The sequence below is a fragment of the Leucoraja erinacea genome, chromosome 9, assembly GCF_028641065.1.
Source record: "Leucoraja erinacea ecotype New England chromosome 9, Leri_hhj_1, whole genome shotgun sequence".
Lineage (NCBI taxonomy): Eukaryota > Metazoa > Chordata > Chondrichthyes > Rajiformes > Rajidae > Leucoraja > Leucoraja erinaceus.
Genome location: NC_073385.1, coordinates 62397213 through 62416190, shown reverse-complemented (window position 1 = coordinate 62416190; position 18978 = coordinate 62397213). Strand labels below are relative to the sequence as shown.

The window sequence follows — 18978 nt, the reverse complement described above, 5'->3', positions numbered from 1 at the left end:
TTGGAACCTTTCCAGAACGTGGCAACATCTGGCAGCCAGAAACCCCTGTGTTGTTACATCTGGAAGCTGTTGATACAGGGATGAGTGCCAGTCAGGTTCCTTCCCTTAGGGAAATAAGCCTAGACCAAATGGTGCTTTTCAGCATCCCCCCATCTACCTCCACTAGAGAGTTATCATGTCTCAATCCAGAGTTTAGATCAGTTTACTTTAGTTTAGAGATATAGTGCGGAAACAAGGCTTTTAGATGAACAATTGATATGCAGGGAATGGAGGCATATGGATCATGTGTAGGCAGAGTAGTTTAGTCTAGAGATACAGCGCGGAAAACAGGCCCTTCGGCCCATCGAATCCATGCCGAACAGCGATCCCCGCACACTGACACTATCCTACACACACACAGGACAATTTACATTTATACCAAGCCAATTAACCTATAAACCTGTACGTCTTTAGCGTGTGGGAGTGAACTGGAGATCTCGGAGAAAACCCACGCGAGTCACAGGGAAAACGTACAAACTCCGTACAGACAGCACCTATAGTTGGGATTGAACCCCTGTCTCAGGGGCTGTAAGGCAGCAACTCTACCGCTGCACCACCGTACTGGTAGAGATGTGAGGAGATATCTTAGATTGACACTGCAGCACTGCTCTGAGGAGGAACTAAACTGCCGGATGAACACTCTTTAAGCTGGGACATCCGACAGGTCCTGTTTGCCCTCTCGGCTGGATTTGGCAGCATTTTTGTGTTGGTCCTTGCTGTGAGCAAATCAGCTTTAAAGTTTCTAACATTACAACACTAGATGTTAACTGATGAGTTGGTGGCATTCAGATCCCACCTGAGGAGAGGTAACCACAGGTGGTCTTAGTCACCTCCCGTGGGAGATATATGAGGTCCGGTCAAGCCCTGTTGAGGTGAGGTGTAGGAAGGAACTGCAGATATTGGTTTAAATTAAAGATAGATACAAATGCCTGAGTAACTCAGCGGGACAAGCAGCATCTCTGGAGAGAAGAAATCGGTGATGTTTCGGCTCGAGACCCTTCTTCAGACTGAAGTTAGTGGAGAGGGAGATATAGAGATGAGGATGTGTAAGGTGTGAAAATGAGACAAAGGGGATGGAGATCAAGGAAAATGTAGAATAGATCATTGTTAGCTGGGAGAAGCAACAGAGATGAAATGTAATCGGAGACAGTCAGACTGTTCGAAGAACTGGGAAGGGGGAGGGATGGAGATGGAGGGAAAGCAAGGGCTACTTGAAGTTAGAGAAGTCAATGTTCTTACCACTGGGTTGTAAGCTACCCAAGCGAAATATGATTTGCACTGGGCCTCAGTTTGACAATGGAGGAGGCCCAGGACAGAAAGGTGATGAATTGCTTGGTGGTCCCCATGAGCAAGAGTTTGAATCAATTTTCTTCATCATTCAAACCTTTCTGAAGATCAGTGTTTTCAGAATCCATTATATTTTCCAGGAGATGCTGGCTCCTGAGAGGCAATTTCAGACGTTATAGTGATGTTTGGCTGGAAAGTGGAAATCTGTCCCAGTGATTGCACTGGTCGCCTCTTCTCTCTGCATATCCAGCAAGAACACGAACCAGACAATTTAAATCGGCGGCAGTCACTTTCAGTCATGTCCAATTCATCACAGTACTGAAGAAAACATCTGTTGGAGCGGCTGAACTTAAACCAGTGTCTTAATGCTGATGGTCACAAAAAGCTGGAGTAACTCAGCGGATCAGACAGCATCTCTGGAGAAAAGGAATAGATAACGTTTCAGGTCATCTATTCCTCTTCAGATGCTCAATGTCTGTCAGATCAGAGGTGGAGCAATTTTCTACATGGAGAGAGCTGCTTCCACACAGCTCCAGAGACTCAAACTCGATGCCGATCTGTCTCTAAATTTAAGTAAAACAAAGATTATGCTATTTGGAAAACATAAAATAAACCCTCAAGTACAATTGAAAATAGATAACATAAGTATAGAAAAAGTATATGAAAATAAATTTCTTGGTGTGATCTTAGACCACAAAATCTGCTGGAAACCACATATAAACCACGTCAAAGCAAAACTGGCTACGTCTATAGCAATATTGGAAAAATCAAGACACATTCTGGACCACAAATCATTACATACTTTGTATAATACACTCATATTGCCATATCTGAGTTACTGTGTGGAGATATGGGGTAACACCTACAAAACCAACCTACAGCCGTTATGCACATTACAAAAAAGAGCAATAAGAATTATCAATAATGTTGGATATCTTGAACATACCAATTTATTATTCTTAAAGTGACATACACTGAAGTTCACCGATCTGGTTAAATTTAAGACTGCGCAAATCATGTACAAAGCAAGAAATAATTTACTTCCAAGAAATATACAAAAACTGTTTATGGAAAGACAGGGTGGGTATAATTTGAGAGGGGAACATAATTTAAAAAAACTCAATGTCAGAACAACTCTTAAAAGTCTGTGCATAGCAATCTGTGGTGTGAATTTGTGGAATGGTCTGGAACAGGAGATAAAACTTAGCGCAAGCATAATTCAGTTTAAAAAGATGTACAAAAACACTTGTTTAAAAGGATATTGGGATGAGGATAGGTGATTGTGATATTGTTATACTGATTGTATTGGGAAGGTTGATTATAGAGTGATGGGTTGTAAATATGACTAAGATACTGTTTAGTATTTGCGGGGTTTTTCTTTTCTTTTTCTATTTTCTTTTTTGTATGGCTTTGTAAATATTTGATTTTACTTCGGAGTCACGTGAGTGACTACGTGAAGAACCCACCCAGCGCGCAGGCGCGGCATTACGTCAGCAGTGCAACAGCGGCAGCAGCTGGAGCCAGGCTCTCCAGCGGCAGCATAAAGACAAGACCTCAGGTAAGTGCCTTTTTTGTGTTACAGAGTCGCTCAACGGTGAGAATATGGCCACCAGAAAGCGACCAGCCAGAAGGACTGCCTGCCCAACTCCACCCGAGGAAGGGTCTATCTCTGGGCGGCAGCCACTAGTAGCGGAGGAGCTATTTCAACGCTCCCGCTCACCCGACACCGAGCCGCTCCCTGTGCCGCCGATTTCGACGCCCCGCACAGGGAGGAAGGCAACCCGAAAAACTGACCGGCCGGTGTCGTCCGACTCGTCGGAGGAACGGGGACGCTCTCCACCGGCGAAACGGGGAGACGCCCGCATCAGCTGCATGAGGCAGCTCCTGGAGCAGATGATTAATGAGGAGATGCAGGCTAGGCATCTCCAAGGAGGACGGGCTTTGGCCTCCTCCATACCATCGCCACACCCTTCTGTACCCTCTCTGTTCGAGGGCAGTAAGGGAGGCCAGGACTGGGCTGGCCTAGGGCAAGGGCAGGCGGACGACAACATTAGTATGCCGGGCGAGCTGGAAGAAGAGCTACTGGGTGTCGTGGGTCGGTACGCAGCGCCCCCAACGACCGGGATGGTACTACCACCTAGAATGGCGGCCAGCATCAATAGGCTTTCCAACAAGCCGCTACAGGAGAAGGTTGTACAGCAGACCCTTGAAACCTATACAGCGCCAGAAAATTGCGAGGCGCTGCGGGTGAAAACTGTCAACGGGCAAATATGGAACCAGCTGGGGCAGCAGATCAGGACTCAGGAGGTAAAAATGCAGCGGGTCCTGAAGCTCCACACTGCAGCCATCACCGCCTTTGCTCGGTCCGTCGGCAACGACGAGCTCTCCATACCCCAGCAGGATGCGCTGGCGTTGATGTGCAACACCATGTACGAGCTCAACAGCCTACGGAGGGATAACATCAGGCCTGCCCTCAATCCCAAATATGCTGGCCTTTGCAAAGCTCCAGCGCCGGAACGAGAGGCGCTGCTATTTGGAGCAGACTTGGCCAAGAAACTTAAAGAACTGGAAGAGGCGGCCAAACCTGTGGGCCTCATGAGGGCAGCGCCAGGACCGAGCAGGGTGAAGACACCCAGTTGGCAGCACGCCTCGGCATCCACCAGTAGGTACCGAGCTGGTGAAAGCCTGGTGACCGCCTCCCACTACCCCCAGAGCTCTTTTTTAGAGCAGGGCCCAGGGCGGAGCCGTGGGAAGATGCGCCGCCCCACCGCAGCACCAACACGGACACCCTCGGGCCAAACCCAACGGAAACGCCCCCACAAATAAACATGGAGGTAGGTGGGTCTGGTTCCTGCCAACATGCACAGACAAAGGGTGTTGTATTAACAGGAGGACGTTTGAGGTTCTTCAAGCATGTTTGGTGCTCCCTTACTAACAACCAGTTTATACTCAACAGTATCAGTGGATACAAAATTGAATTCAAACCAGGCATAGAACCGCCAGTTCAGCATATGCCCCAAAGGGTATTCCTTCCCTCAGAATTAGAGAAGGTAGAAGGACAAGCTGAACTAGACAGGCTCGTGGGTAAAGGCATCATAGAAATGACCACACACGAGCCGCAGGAATTTGTATCGAATATTTTTCTCAAATCCAAAAAAGATGGTGGATGTCGTATTATTATTGATTTGACATCACTTAATCAATCTGTTGAGTATCAACATTTCAAAATGGAGACATTTGTCACTGCCAGACAACTGATCTCCAAGGGATACTACATGGCAAGCATAGACATCAAGGATGCTTACTATTTAGTACCCATTCATAAGGATTATTACAAATATCTGAAATTTATCTGGATGGGCCAGCTATGGCAGTATAGAGCCTTGCCCAATGGTTTAACGACAGCTCCCAGATTATTTACAAAAATTCTTAAAGTGGCCATGAAAAAAATTGAGAGAACAAAAACATTTAGTCGTGGCCTATCTGGACGATGTTCTCATATTAGGGAGAACAAGGGAACTAGCTGTCGCAGGAGTTTTAGCCACTAAACAACTCCTTGAAACGTTGGGATTCATTCTACACCCAGATAAATCAATATTGGAGCCTACTACTAACATGGATTACCTAGGCTTCACTATTGACACCATCCATATGACTGTCACTCTGCCCAGAGACAAAAAAGTTACACTTACAGAAGTCTGTAACCATTTAATTGCAATACCGCAACCAAGGATACGGCACGTCGCCAGAGTAATTGGTACTATAGTAGCAGCATTCCCGGCTGTCCAATATGGGCCCTTGCATTATCAAAATTTGCAAAGAGCAAGGACACATGCATTACGTCTTAATAGGGGGCATTATGACCATAAAATGGAGTTACCCGCTGAAGCCAGATCAGAACTTCAGTGGTGGGTGGATAACATTTGGCACAGTCACAGTCCTATCGCCGTCGCCAATCCTAACATAACCATTACAACGGATGCCAACGCTTTAGGCTGGGGAGCTACTAACTCTATAGACAGCACAGGTGGCAGATGGACTAACTCAGAGGCATCACTGCTACAAACACTGGGCATTAACTTCTTGGAGATGCTCGCCGCCTTTTACGGGCTAAAAGCATATGCATCTGATATGCGGCATGTGCATGTTAGGATTATGATTGATAACACAACGGCGGTATCTTATATCAAGCACATGGGTGGCATAAAATCAGTATCATGCGACAAATTGACTACTATAATCTGGCAATGGTGTGTTGAGAGACATATTTGGCTATCAGCTGCCTATTTACCAGGCAAGCTAAATTCAGTGGCGGACACCAGGTCACGAAAATTCAACGACAACATCGAATGGATGTTGGACCCGAAACTATTTGCTAGAATTATTAAGCAATATGGTACGCCAGATATAGATTTGTTTGCGTCTCGACTAAATCACCAACTACCCATGTATGTGGCTTGGGAACCAGACCCAGAGGCAGCAGCGGTAGATGCCTTTACGCTGGATTGGGGAAATTTCTTTTTCTATGCTTTCCCTCCCTTCTGCCTCGTCAGTCGGGTACTCCAGAAAATTCAAGCTGACTCAGCCTCAGGCATTCTGGTCGTACCCGACTGGCCTACCCAACCATGGTTCCCAATTTTCCACGACATGGTGGTAGAGAAACCTATGGTCCTTCACAACCACCCCCAATTATTGACTCACCCGGTAAGTGGCATAAGTCATCCATGCCATGAAAAATTGAATCTCCTGGTTTCCAGATTCTGAACAGACCTTACCAGGGATTGGGGTTATCAGAGAGAACAATCACCACCATGTCGGCATCCCTGCGAGTTTCCACCAAGAAACAGTACCTGACCTACATCAGGAAATGGGAACAGTACTGTCTGAAAGCAGGGACATCTTACAACACGGCTTCGATCACGGATGTGCTGGAGTTCCTGGCCCACCTGCACCATGACCAAAAGATGAGCTACAGTGCCATCAACGCAGCTCGGAGCGCCCTGTCCGCATACCTTATGCCCACAGGACAGCATTGTATTGGATCCCACCCTCTGGTTATCAAACTCCTTAAAGGGATTTATAACACCAAACCCCCTACACCAAGATACACCCATGTGTGGGATGTTAGTGTAGTATTGTCACACCTTCGAGGTTGGCCTCCGGTGGGATCCCTGAGCCTGGAACAGTCCACTTACAAGACCCTCATGCTCATGGCGCTTGTCTCTGCTCAGAGGGTTCAGTCGCTGCATCAGTTAAGTCTGGACCACATGGTGACCACCCCAGATTCCATTACTTTTACCATGCCGAGGTTGGTTAAACAGAGCAGGCCAGGTATATCCAACTCTCCGTTAATCTTCCGGGCCTACCCTCCAGATCCTAGGCTGTGTGTGGTGACCCACCTTTATGATTATATAGACACAACCCAGACTCTTAGAGGGAGAGAGAAAGCCTTATGGGTCAGCCATAGAAAGCCTTTTGGACGGGTTACCAGCCAGACAATATCCAGATGGTTGCAACAGGTCCTTAATACGGCAGGGATTAACACGGATGTTTTTAAATCCCATTCAACCAGGGCAGCGTCCACGTCAGCGGCGGATCGGATGCAGGTTCCTCTAGACCACATCCTTAGTGCAGCGGGATGGTCAAGGGAATCGACATTCCAAAAATTCTATCGCAAACCGCTGATAGAGAAGGACGTCTTTGTGGAAACAATTTTAGAAACCGCAAATTTATAATTTAATGCCCAGGGGAGCTATTTTTTGTTGTTGTTAATAAACATTTGTTTTTTAAAACAAACAAATTCGTTGGTCTTTAGATACCACTTCCTCCCTCGATGATCTTTCGGCAGTGAGTGATATAACTGTTACACGGTTTGAAATCACAGACCTTTGAAGTCTTCACGTAGTCACTCACGTGACTCCGAAGTAAAATAGTGAGATTAAACGAGTACTTACCAGTACGAAGTTTGATCTGTATTTTATGAGGAGTTACGATGAGGGATTACGTGCCCTCCGCTCCCACCCTCATTGTATAGATCAAACTCGGCCTGATGTCTCATTAATCTTAACTATCTTTACTTCAATTTGTGTCTATCTGTGATTCCACACCGCTGCTTGGAAGTATGCCGCGCCTGCGCGCTGGGTGGGTTCTTCACGTAATCCCTCATCGTAACTCCTCATAAAATACAGATCAAACTTCGTACTGGTAAGTACTCGTTTAATCTCACTATTAGTGTTCAAATGTAAATAATTTGGTGTACATATAGTGGCTGGTGTACATATGGTGTACATATAGCTGCTAAATTTGTATGAGATAATTACAAGCAGTTGAATAAGGGGTGGGAATTAATAAGCTTTGGCTTCTTCCTGCTCCTTTTTGGACACATATGATTTCATTTATTTATAGATATTGTTTATGACACTTTATAAATATTTGTGTTTTGTTTTTTGTATGCTGTTTCACATTTGCTTTTTATTCTTTTATTCTGTCCGAAATAACTAACTAACTAATAAATCTCTAGTGCTGTCTGTGTGGAGTTTCTACATTCACCCTGTGGCCATATGTGTTCTGGAATCATCCCACATTCCAGGACCTGCTGGTTGATAAGTTAATTGCTGCCATAAATCACCCTTAGTAGAGGAGAGTGGCAGGAGAGTCCCAGGGGAATTGATGGGAGTGATAGCCTGATAGTCCATGTGGATGGTGGGCTAAAGGGTCTACCTTTGTATTCTATGACTATACCAGCCAGAGGTGATGGCTATTGTGAGCATCTCAGCTTGCATCGCACTGGGATCACATTCAACTCTGAGTTGGAATTGCCGTAAGTTCAGTTCTTACTCCAGAACCTGACACACACTCAGGCTGATGACCAATTGAGTAATGAGTGCATTCTTCCGTTAACATTGTAGCAAAGCCTGGCTCTTGTGTGTTTAGCTCCCTGCTCCAGCTTTGCATAATCAACGACAATAGATTAAGCAAGATTAGCAAGTTTGCTGATGATACCAAAGTGTGAGGTTTTGCAGATAGTGAAGATGATTGTGATAAATTGCAGCAGGATCTGGATCGATTGGCCAGGTGGGCTGAGGAATGGTTGATGGAATTTAATACAGAGAAATGTGATGTACTGCATTTTGGGAGGTCTAACATGGGCAGGGCCTACACAGTAAATGGTGGACCTCTGGGTAGTGTTGTAGAGCAGAGGGATCTAGGAGTGCAGGTGCATGGTTCCTTGAAGGTGGAGACGCAGGTAGATAAGGTGGTCAAAAAGGCTTTTGGCACTTTGGCCTTCATCAGACAGAGTATTGAGCATAGAAGTTGGGAGGCCATGTTGCAGTTACATAAGATCTTGGTAAGGCCGCATTTAAAGTATTGTGTTCAGTTCTGGGCACCATGGTTTAGGAAAGGTGTTGTCAAGTGGGAAACGGTACGGAGATGATTAACGAGAATGTTGCCAAGACTCGAAGGTCTCAGCTATAGGCAGAGGTTGAGTATGCTAGGACTCTATTCCTCGGGCGCAGGAAGATGAGGGGTAATCTTATAGAGACGTATAAAATCACAAGAGGAATAGAGCAGGTAGCTGCACAGAGTCTCTTGCCCAGAGTAGGTGAATCGAGGACCAGAGGACATAGGTTTAAGGTGTAGGGGATTTGATAGAAATCTGAGTGCTAACTTTTTCACACAAAGGGTGGTGGGTGTATGGAACAAGCTGCCAGAGGAGGTAGTTGAGGCTGCAACCATCCCAACGTTTAAGAAACGGTCAGACAGATATATGGATAGGACAGGTTTGGAGGGATATGGACCAAACGCAGGCAGATGGGACTGGTGAAGCTGGGACATGTTGGCCATTGTGGGCAATTTGGGCTGAAGGGCCTGTTTCCACTTTGTATCACTCTATGACTATGAATCTATTAGCTGCAGTCTTCTAATCTGACCTGAAGATGACCTACAAGCCTCGGGGGAAACAGTACATCATTCAAAGGAGTTCTCCTTGATATTCAAGCCAATAATAACCTCTCATCTAGTATCACTGTCAGGTGAATTCTGACTTTAGTGGGCCAGCAGCCTGAGTTAAATCTGTTTCTGCTGCCAAGTCTGTTATCCACTGAGCAAAGGCCGATAGCAAGAGTTATCAAGGATCGGCGCGGCCTTTCCACGGAGACGCGCCCGGGACTTCAGCGGCGGGCACAGCGTGGACTCTCGGCGTGGAGCGGGTGAGCCCTCGCTGGGGCTCGCCGGAGGGGAGCGCTCGGTTTCGCAAGCTCGCGGCAGCCGGCAGCCTGAAGCCGCGGTCTGCAGAGTTCCAGCTGGTGCGGCGTCTACAGCCCGGGATCCCTCGTGGGGGACCCAGGGGGGGAAGAAGAAGCCACCACTGCCGGCCCGTGGCCAACTTCTACCGCGGGCCCGGCGTGAACTTAACATCACCCCTGGAGGGGAGCTTCGACAGCCGGCCCTGCAGTCTACGGTGCTTCTGGCTGCGGCGGAGACTTTAAATCTCGACCGCCGGCCTGCGGCCTACACCAACTTAAAGCCGCGGTCTCCGGTGAGGAAGAGCCGATCCTGGACTGACTCTGGACTCTGGTCCTGTCCACGGGGGGGAAATGGAGGAGGACTGGCCAAATTTTGTGCCTTCCACCACAGTGATGAATGCTGTGGTGGATGTTTGTGTTAGTTTTATTGTGGTTGTGTGTTCTTTATTATTGTACCGCTGCTGACAACCCAGATTCCACCGACCCTGGTTGTGTGGCAAATAAATTCTATCAAATTAGAGTAACTGTCTCAAACACTGTTGATAGAAATGCTGGTTTATATAAGCTATGTCTTCGCGTGCTTTAAAAATATGCTCCTAATAATTTCCAGATTGTTCCCAAACCCCGAGGATAGGATCAAGTAAATAAACCGTCCAAGGAACTCTCTGTAGAAACTGAATTCACCCTAAACTTTCATGGGGGGAGGGGTGGGGGGGACGAGGGGCAAGGTATATCTCCACTTTTCTTTTTCTTTTCTTTTATTCCTATATCGTTCTGCTACATTGCTTTGGTAGTTTAGGGGACTTTCCTTTGTTCTTCTTCAATCTATCTTTTCACTTTTTACTTATTTTCTTCTTGTTTTCTTTTTCTTTTCTTTTTTCATTTTCATAATTTAGGTTATAAGGTTAAAAATGAAGCTGTACAATAATTGTATAATTTTAGCTGCTGAATTTTTTATCTCTGTACAATTGCTTCTAATAATTAAAAAAAAATTAAATTTCATCACGATAATATCTGTATCTGCAAACAATAGCAGGAACTAGCCATTCAGCCACTGATGTCTGAACAGCTATTTAACAAAAACATGGCTGATCCTTTATCTAAACACCACTTTCCTGCACTAACCACACATCCCTAGGTTCCCTGAATATCCAAAAATTAATTGGTCTTTTTATTTAATTCTCCGTATCGCAATCCTAAATTGCTGACCCATTATTTTGAGATTCTAGACATTCCTTCCAGAGGAAACATCACCATTTAAGCATTTTGCATGTTGAAATTCAAAGTTTATTTGTCAATACTTAAACACATAACGATTCAGATATCTACCCAAGAGCTATTAGTTTAGTTTAGTTCACAGATACAGCATGGAAACAGGCTCTTCAGCCCAATGTGTCCACGCCGACCAGCGATCATCCGCACACTAGTTCTTTCCTACACACTAGGGACAATTTACAGAAGCTGATTAACCTACAAACCTGCACGTCTTTGGGATGTGTGAGGAAACCCAAGCACCGGGAGAAAATCCACATGGTCACTGTCAAGTCAAACTGTAATGAAAGGACTAATGCTAAATTAAAATCACAAGCGCACAATAGTAGGAAAAAAGCATATACCGTACAGGTGAAATGGACTTAAAAGGGGGAGGAGTATTATGTATGTAATAGAAATGTTATTACCTGCCTCCAAGTTAAAGGGGGAGGAGTGTTAGGTATGGGATGATTAGGATAAGTAATTGGTGTCTTGTGATGTCTTGGGCAAGTACGCATGAGCAGGGGGAGACTGGAGGTGGCGTCCTACAGTAAAGAAGCTTGTATGATCCTCCCGTGTCCAAGCCTTTATTCAAGACTGTTCAAAGCATCCGAATACACAACAATTGGCGACGAGGATAAAAGAACGAAGATAAGAACAAGGCCAGCAAGAAGAATCGAAAACAAAAGTTAAAAATAGAAGTAGTATTTGGAAACAAGCGAAACAGCACCAAGCCAAATGGTTTTGAATTGGCGCCAAAAAGGAAAAAGGTAGGAACGGGAAGCAATAGCTCAGGGAAGGGTTAGGAAAACAAGCAGTGGCAGTAAGGGTCACCAAGCACGGTGTCAGCTTAACTGGAATGTATCCAGGGCTGTGCAGCCCACAGCCAAGCCCAAGCAGCAGCCACAGACGTCGGGTGGGGGCCTAGTTCCGTGTAGGCCACGGACAGGTCCAGAGAGCCACCGACAGAGGCTGAGTCTTCAGCCCAACCCGGTGGGGGGAGAAAACAGAAAAAGCCCGGTCGGGATCAGAGTCAGCCCGACTGTGAACAGAAAAGCGGACAGGCCCGCAAGAGAAGTTGACTTGCGGCTAAAACTTGAACAGTATAATCTAAGAGACTGTCCTAAAAACTGCCGCGATCGCCAACAAAGGCATGCAGGACTGATTATCTACAGCACCCGATTAGCAGCCGTTTTTTTTAACCTGCTAAAAGACTAAACTGTTAAATACCTTAAGACCTACAACATCCAAATGCCTTCAAAGTAATGGCTGAAGCAATAAATCAAGTGGAACTGTAAATTAATTGCTGAATCTGCCAAAATAAAAAGGGGGAAAAAAATGGAAAAGAAGTGTTTGGTCATTGAGTGAAATCCAGTTCATCATTTTGGGGTGGATGAATCAGATCCCTTTCAAGCGGGGAATCTGCACAAAAACATTAGAAGACTTGACAGTCACAGGGAGAGCGTACAAACTTCGTGCAGACAGCACCTGTAGTCAGGATAGATCTAGGGTCTCAAGCGCTGTAAGGCAGGAACTCTACCGCTGCGCCACCGTGCCGCACTCTACCACTTTTATGTATATCACATGATCTTCAGGAACAATGGTGATCGGCCCCAACCTGATGTCTTTATTCAGATATATAATTGATTAATAGTGATCATATCAAAATGAACAAATATACGTTCAGAAGACAACTCGTGGAGCTGGTTCCTCCATTTATGTTAATTATCCTGGCCTGGAAATTACCTACATTAAATTAACACCTTAGCTTTGTAACCATGCCCACCGATCTGGTCTTTTTCCTAACCATTGCTGGTCTAAAAGTCCAGTGACATGAGTTCTAGAAGCTCTCAAGCGGATTGGATATTAAATTCAATTACTTAAATAGAGCTGGAATTAAAACATTGATAAGACCACTGAACTACCAGGTTCTTAATGTTCTCTGGGGAGGAGGTCTAGCATCTTTCCAGTGTCTGACCTACATGCTTAGTTTAGTTTAGTGTAGTTTAGTTTAGAGATACAGCGCGGAAACAGGCTCTTCAGCCCACCTAGTCCACGCTGACCACAGATTCCTGCACACTAATACTATTCTACACACACTAGGGACAATTTACACTTATACCAAGCCAATTAACCCGCAAACCTGTATGTCTTTGGAGTGTGGGAGGAAACCGAAGATGTCACAGAAAACCCATGCGGTCACGGGGAGAACGTTCAAACTGTGTACAGACAGCACCCGTAGTTGGGATCCACCCTGGGTCTCCGGTGCTTTAAGCGCTGTAAGGCAACAATTCTACCGCTGCGCCACCGTGCCACCCTAATGCCGCCACCATGCGTCTCCAGACACCAGCAATGTTGATGAGTCTTTGCAATGGTCTATCAACCCATTTGTTCCAAGGACTATTGGGGATGGGCAATAAATGCTAGCATTGCCAGAGACACCCACATACCAAGAATACCCACATACAGAGACACCCACATACCAAGAATAGATATGTTGGAACCAAAATCCTTTCTCTGATTCCAAGCACTACAAGAAACTAATGCATATTTCAGGGTCGAACCAGAGCGAGCAGTTATTTATTTTCAAAATTGTTCTTTCGTGGCTTAAGTTCTTAAATGAAAGCTCTAAGGGAATGAAATAAAGAAAACACTGGAATTACTCAGCAGGTAAGGCAGCATCTGTGGTGAGAGGCCCTTCATAGGGACTGGCAAGATTTCAAAGCTCTGATAGATTAAAAAAACCAGAGGATGAGGGAATGCAGACACATAAACTGCAGATGCTCGTATGCAAAGTTAAAACAAAGTGCTGGAGTACAAGACTAAGCATAGGCTCGGCGATCGGTTCACAGAACACCTCCGCTCAGCCCGCCTAAACCTACCTGATTTCCCGGTTGCTCAACACTTTAACTCTCCCTCCCATTCCCACACTGACCTTTCTGTCCTGGGTCTCCTCCACTGTCAGAGTGAGGGCAATGCTAATTGGAGGAACACCACCTCATATGTCGCTTGGGCCAGCTTACACCCCAGCTGTGTTAATATTGACTTCTCCACCTTCAAGTAATCCTTGCTTTCCCTCCCTCCCGTCCCTTCCCAGTTCTCCAACCAGTCTGACTGTCCCTGATTACATTATATCTGTTTGCTTTGTTGTTATTTTCTCCTTGTTAACAATGATCTATCATACATTTTCCTTGATCTCCACCCCCTTTGATGTCTCGTTCTCACACCTTACCCTTCCTTATCTCCGTATCCCCCTCTCCCCTGACTCAGTCTGAAGAAGGGTCTCGACCAGAAATGTCATCCCTTCCATCTATCCAGAGATACTGCCGGCCTCGCTGAGTTACTCCAGCATTTTGTAGCTCTCTGCTGGAGTAACTCAGCGGGTCAGGCAGCATCTCCAGTGGACATGCTGAGGACGAGGGAATGGTTGGATGTGCTGGGAGCAGTCTTCCCAGCCATTACTCTTCATACCTTTCCAGCAGCTTCACGATCTTGCTTTCGACTCTGAGGTTTGTTGGCAAAGGGGAAAATGGTCAGGTCATGGGGGACAACGTGCTTGGCTCAAGGCTGGCCGGGGTGGACTGGTTACTGGGAACTCCACTGCTGGCCATTGAATGGGACCTTCCAGCCAGGGCTGGGGTTTGGCGAATGACTTTCTGCCCTGGTGCTCACTAATGGCAGCCCCACAATCAGTGTTAGCCGGGGAATGAGCAACGAGGGCTTCTACAGACGTGGAAAGGAAGACAGTGAAGCTTCTGGGACAGAGTTTCCTTTGTGAAATGCCGTTTCCCTGAGTTACGCAGATCATGAATCACCAGGTGAGCTGGCCGCTTCTTCATTGTCTCTTTTCTCCTCCTCTATGTTTTCAGAGTGGCCACATGCCCGCTGTTCGGGTCTGGGATGTTGTTGACAAGACCCAGGTGGCAGAGATTCAGGAGCACAAGTACGGGGTGGCCTGTGTGGCTTTCTCACCCAATGCCAAGTACATCGTCTCCGTGGGATACCAGCATGACATGATCGTCAACGTTTGGGCTTGGAAGGTACACGCAGCTGCGGCAATCACTCCAGTAACACAACGCCTCCTGTCCCTCAGATACATACCTGAGGTTGGCCATTCATATCAGTGGAACAAACAGAGTGACATAGCTTAATGCGGGAGCAATGGCCCATGAAACGTGTGTGTTACACAGATGTGTAGTGTCAGTGTATTACACAGATGTGCAGGGAACAGTATGCAGTGGCGATTGTGTTATACAGAGAGCTGTGTGTAGTTTGTTACACTCGGGCAAGGGTTCCCAACCTGGGGTAAATTTACCCGCTGGGGGTACATTTCGCCTACCCAGGGGGTAAATGTGGTGATTCTAGATTTGTACATATTTTTTCTCATTGACTGACTGTGTTTGGTTCTGGTATACCAGTATCTGTTCATCATTAGTTGTTCATAAATAAATCAAACAACATTGTTATGTGCCATTAAAGTTGCCTGGGGTAAACGGGACGGAAAAGGTTGGGAACCCCAGCATTAGGAGATATGTTAAGTGAGTGGCCCTGTTACACCAGGATCTGTGTGCAGTGAACAGTATGTTACACTAGGGGCAGTGTTAAGTGAACGGAGTGTTACACCTGGAGCTGTGTGCGATGAAGAGTATTTAGTGAGCAATGTGTTGCAGAGGGAGCGATGTTTAGTGCACGGTTTGTAGTACAGGGAGCTGTGTGCAATGAGCAGTATGTCGCATTGGGGGCTGTGTATAGTGAACAGTAACACAGGGAGCTGTATGCAGTGAATAGTGCGTTGTGAGCAGTGTGTTACACTGGGTGCCAGCGTAACACACGGAAGTTGTCGGAAGTTGTCGGAAGTTGTCTTCAGCTGTCGTAGCTTGTCGCTGGTGGACATAGGTTGTTGTAGGTGTGGTTGTAGGTGAATGTCCTAATGGGTCGCCGGTTGTCAGTAGCTTGCCGTAGCTTGACGTCGACTAGGTGGTAGGTTGTTGTAGACATTGTCATAGACATTGTCGTAGGGGGGTCTAGTCGCCATGTTTTTGGCGACCGGCTACGACTATGACAGTCGCCGAAAAAATCGCCCATGTGGGACAGGCCCTTAAGGAGCTGTATTAAAAGAATGTTGCTCTATGACTAGATGTATGCATTAATAATGTTACACAGGGAGCTGAGATTAATGAACTGTACAGGGTGGTCTACGTACTGAAGAATATGTTACATGGAGAGCAGAGTGACAGTGTGATGAGTGCATCGGCACTGAATATTGTGTACTGTGATATTCAGATCATCCGTTTGGTTGTTGTGTGTTAGAGTCATAGAGTGATACAATGTGAAAACCGGCCCTTTGGCCCAACTTGCCCACACCGGCCAACATGTCCCACCTGCCCGCATTTGGTCCATATCCCTCCAAACTTGACCTATCCATGTACCTGTCTAATTGTTTCTTACAGGTTGGGATAGTCCCAGCCTCAACTACCTCCTCTGGCAGCTTGTTCCATACACCCACCACATTTTGTGTGAAAAAGCTACACCTCGGATTCCTATCAAATCTTTTCCCCTTCCCCTTCACCTTAAACCTATGTCTCTCTAGAGTGCCCATTACCTGCCCCTCTCGCAGTCTCATGAATAGTTAGTACATTATCTATGGTAGACAATGACAATCCTGACGCGGGCAAATGTGAAATGTGTGTCTCTTGCTTCATCCACAGAAAAATGTTGTTGTGGCAGCCAACAAGGTCTCGAGTAAAGTGACTGCTGTGTCCTTCTCCGAGGATAGTAGTTACTTCGTCACTGCAGGCAACAGGCATGTCAAGTTCTGGTATCTAGATGCGTCCAAAGCCTCAAAGGTGAGACCTCCGTCCATTATCATTTTCCTCCCCGGCCTCTATCTGCTTCTTTTCTAACTGGGTTCTTTCTCTGACTGGGTGTCTATACCGAAACACAGGAACTGGAGAATTTAGTGTTGTCAGGAGGCCCATTCAGCCATTCAGTGAGTCCATGCTGGCTCACTCCAGCACAACCCCCAGTCCCATATACCTACTCTTCCTGTGCAGCCCGGCACATTATGCCGTCTCAAGACCCGATCCAATCCCCCTTTTGAATGTCCAAAGTTTCACCCTCTCACGTTGTCAGTCGTTCATCATCGCTGGGTCTAAATCCTGGAACGCCCTCTCCGACATCACTGTTGGGAGTACCTTCAGCTGAAGAACTTTGTAGTTAGTAGTTTGAGAATCACCATCTTGTCAAGGGCAGTGAGAAATGAGCATCAGAGGTGAAATGAGCATCAAATTATCTTCTAGTCAGAATGCTGCCTGTCCCGTTGAGTTACTCCAGTATTTTGTGTCCATTTTCGCTTTAAACCAGCATCTGCAGTTCCTTCCTACACGTAACCATTGATCTTCTTCTTCTTGCGTGTGGCGTGCACAGCCTAAAGGACAACTTGTTCTATTGATCTTATTTGATTGTGCACACCAGGTTGATTGCATTCGTCAAAATAGGGCGGACCACATGAAGGTTGCAATCACCCACCCCGTAACTATTGATGAAATCTATCTGCATAGTTCCATACTCCCTTAACTATCAGTATCTCCTGTTGTCTTCATGCTTCTTAAAATAACACTCAGGTGGGTCATTGGTGATCTTGAATGTATGATTCTCTATGGTGCTCATGGTCTGTGTTTCCATGTTACGAGGGTCGCCTCTCTCTCTCTCTCTCTCTCTCTCTCTCTCTCTCTCCTCTCCCTCTCTCTCTCTCCCTCTCCCTCTCCCTCTCCCTCTCCCTCTCTCTCTCTCTCTCTCTCTCTCTCTCTCTCTTTGTGACAATCAGTGCCTCCGGCCTGTATTTCAGGTGAATGCCACGGTGCCGCTGCTGGGACGCTCGGGTTTGCTGGGTGAGCTGCGCAACAACTTCTTCAGCGACGTGGCCTGCGGGCGCGGCAGGAAGGCCGAGAACACCTTCTGCATCACCAGCTCCGGCCTCCTGTGCGAGTTCAACGAGAAGAGGCTTCTGGACAAGTGGGTGGAGCTGAGGGTGAGCACCACTGCAAATTTCTTATTTTGCAGGACGTGGACCTGGTGGCCAGTGTGAATGGGCATGTGGGGTTGTACCGTCCCTTCATCGTTATTCTGATTCACTGGATTGTATCGCCTGTTACTCATTCCTCTCATTCCTAAGTTTAGTTTATTGTTACTTATACCAAGGTACAGTGCTATCCAGTCTATCCAGTTATTACCTGCTATCCAGTCGGCTGAAAGACAATACATGATTACAATTGTGCCAATCACAGTGTATAGGTACATGATAAGGGAATAAAGTTTAGTGCAAGGTAAAGCCAGTAAAGTCCAATCGAGGATAGTCTCAGGATCACCAAAAAGGTAGATAGTACTTCAGCACTGCTCTCTGGCTGTGGTAGGATGGTTCAGTTGCCTGATAACAGCTGGGAAGAAACTGCCCCTGAATCTGGAGGTGTGCATTTTCACACTTCTATACATTTTGCCCAATGGGAGAGGGGAGTGGCCAGAGTGCGACGCATCCTTGATTATGCCGCTGGCCTTGCCGAGACAGCGTGAGGTGTAAATTAAGTCAATGGAAGGCAGGTTGGTTTGTGTGATGGTCTGGGCTGCGTCCACAATTCGCTGCCATTTCTCATGGCCTTGGGTGGAGCTGTTCCCAAACCAGTCCGTATTTTGGGATGATTGGGATGTCTGCAAGACCAGTATTTATTGGCAACTCATTGCGGCATAGCAAAGGCCATTTGATGAGTGAATCAATGGTCTGGAATCACACACAGGCCCGTCTGTGTAAGGGACAGCAGGTTTCCTCTTCTGAAGGTAATTGCAGCTGTTTATGGTCATCCACTAGTTTTATGGGCTTCGTCATTTCTGCTGACCAACTGTTTTTAATTCCAGATTATTACCCGAATTTTAATCCCGCACTTTCCATGGTGGTATTTGGATTCTGCCCTTGGATTTTTAGCCCAAGTCTATGATGACCAGTGCACGATTTAGCCACTGAATCACCACCATACTGTACCTCCAATGATGGGTGGGGGAAATGTGTACACATATAATGAGTGGGTGTGTTTTTGTGTGTTTGAGTGAATAACAATGTGAGTGTGTGCATGAGTGTGCTTTTGTGTGTATGAGTGTGAGCGTG

General features: G+C 46.4%; 1 protein-coding gene across 1 annotated transcript in view; it reads left to right on the top strand.

The window, feature by feature from the left end:
* The window catches only part of mapkbp1 (mitogen-activated protein kinase binding protein 1), a 218912-nt gene that overhangs the window by 126682 nt on the left and 73252 nt on the right, over window positions 1–18978 (top strand). The window contains exons 5-7 of the mRNA XM_055640984.1: window positions 14693–14863; window positions 16532–16669; window positions 17671–17853. Coding sequence (XP_055496959.1) covers window positions 14693–14863; window positions 16532–16669; window positions 17671–17853 — 492 coding nt within the window. The remainder of the gene's footprint in view (window positions 1–14692; window positions 14864–16531; window positions 16670–17670; window positions 17854–18978) is intronic.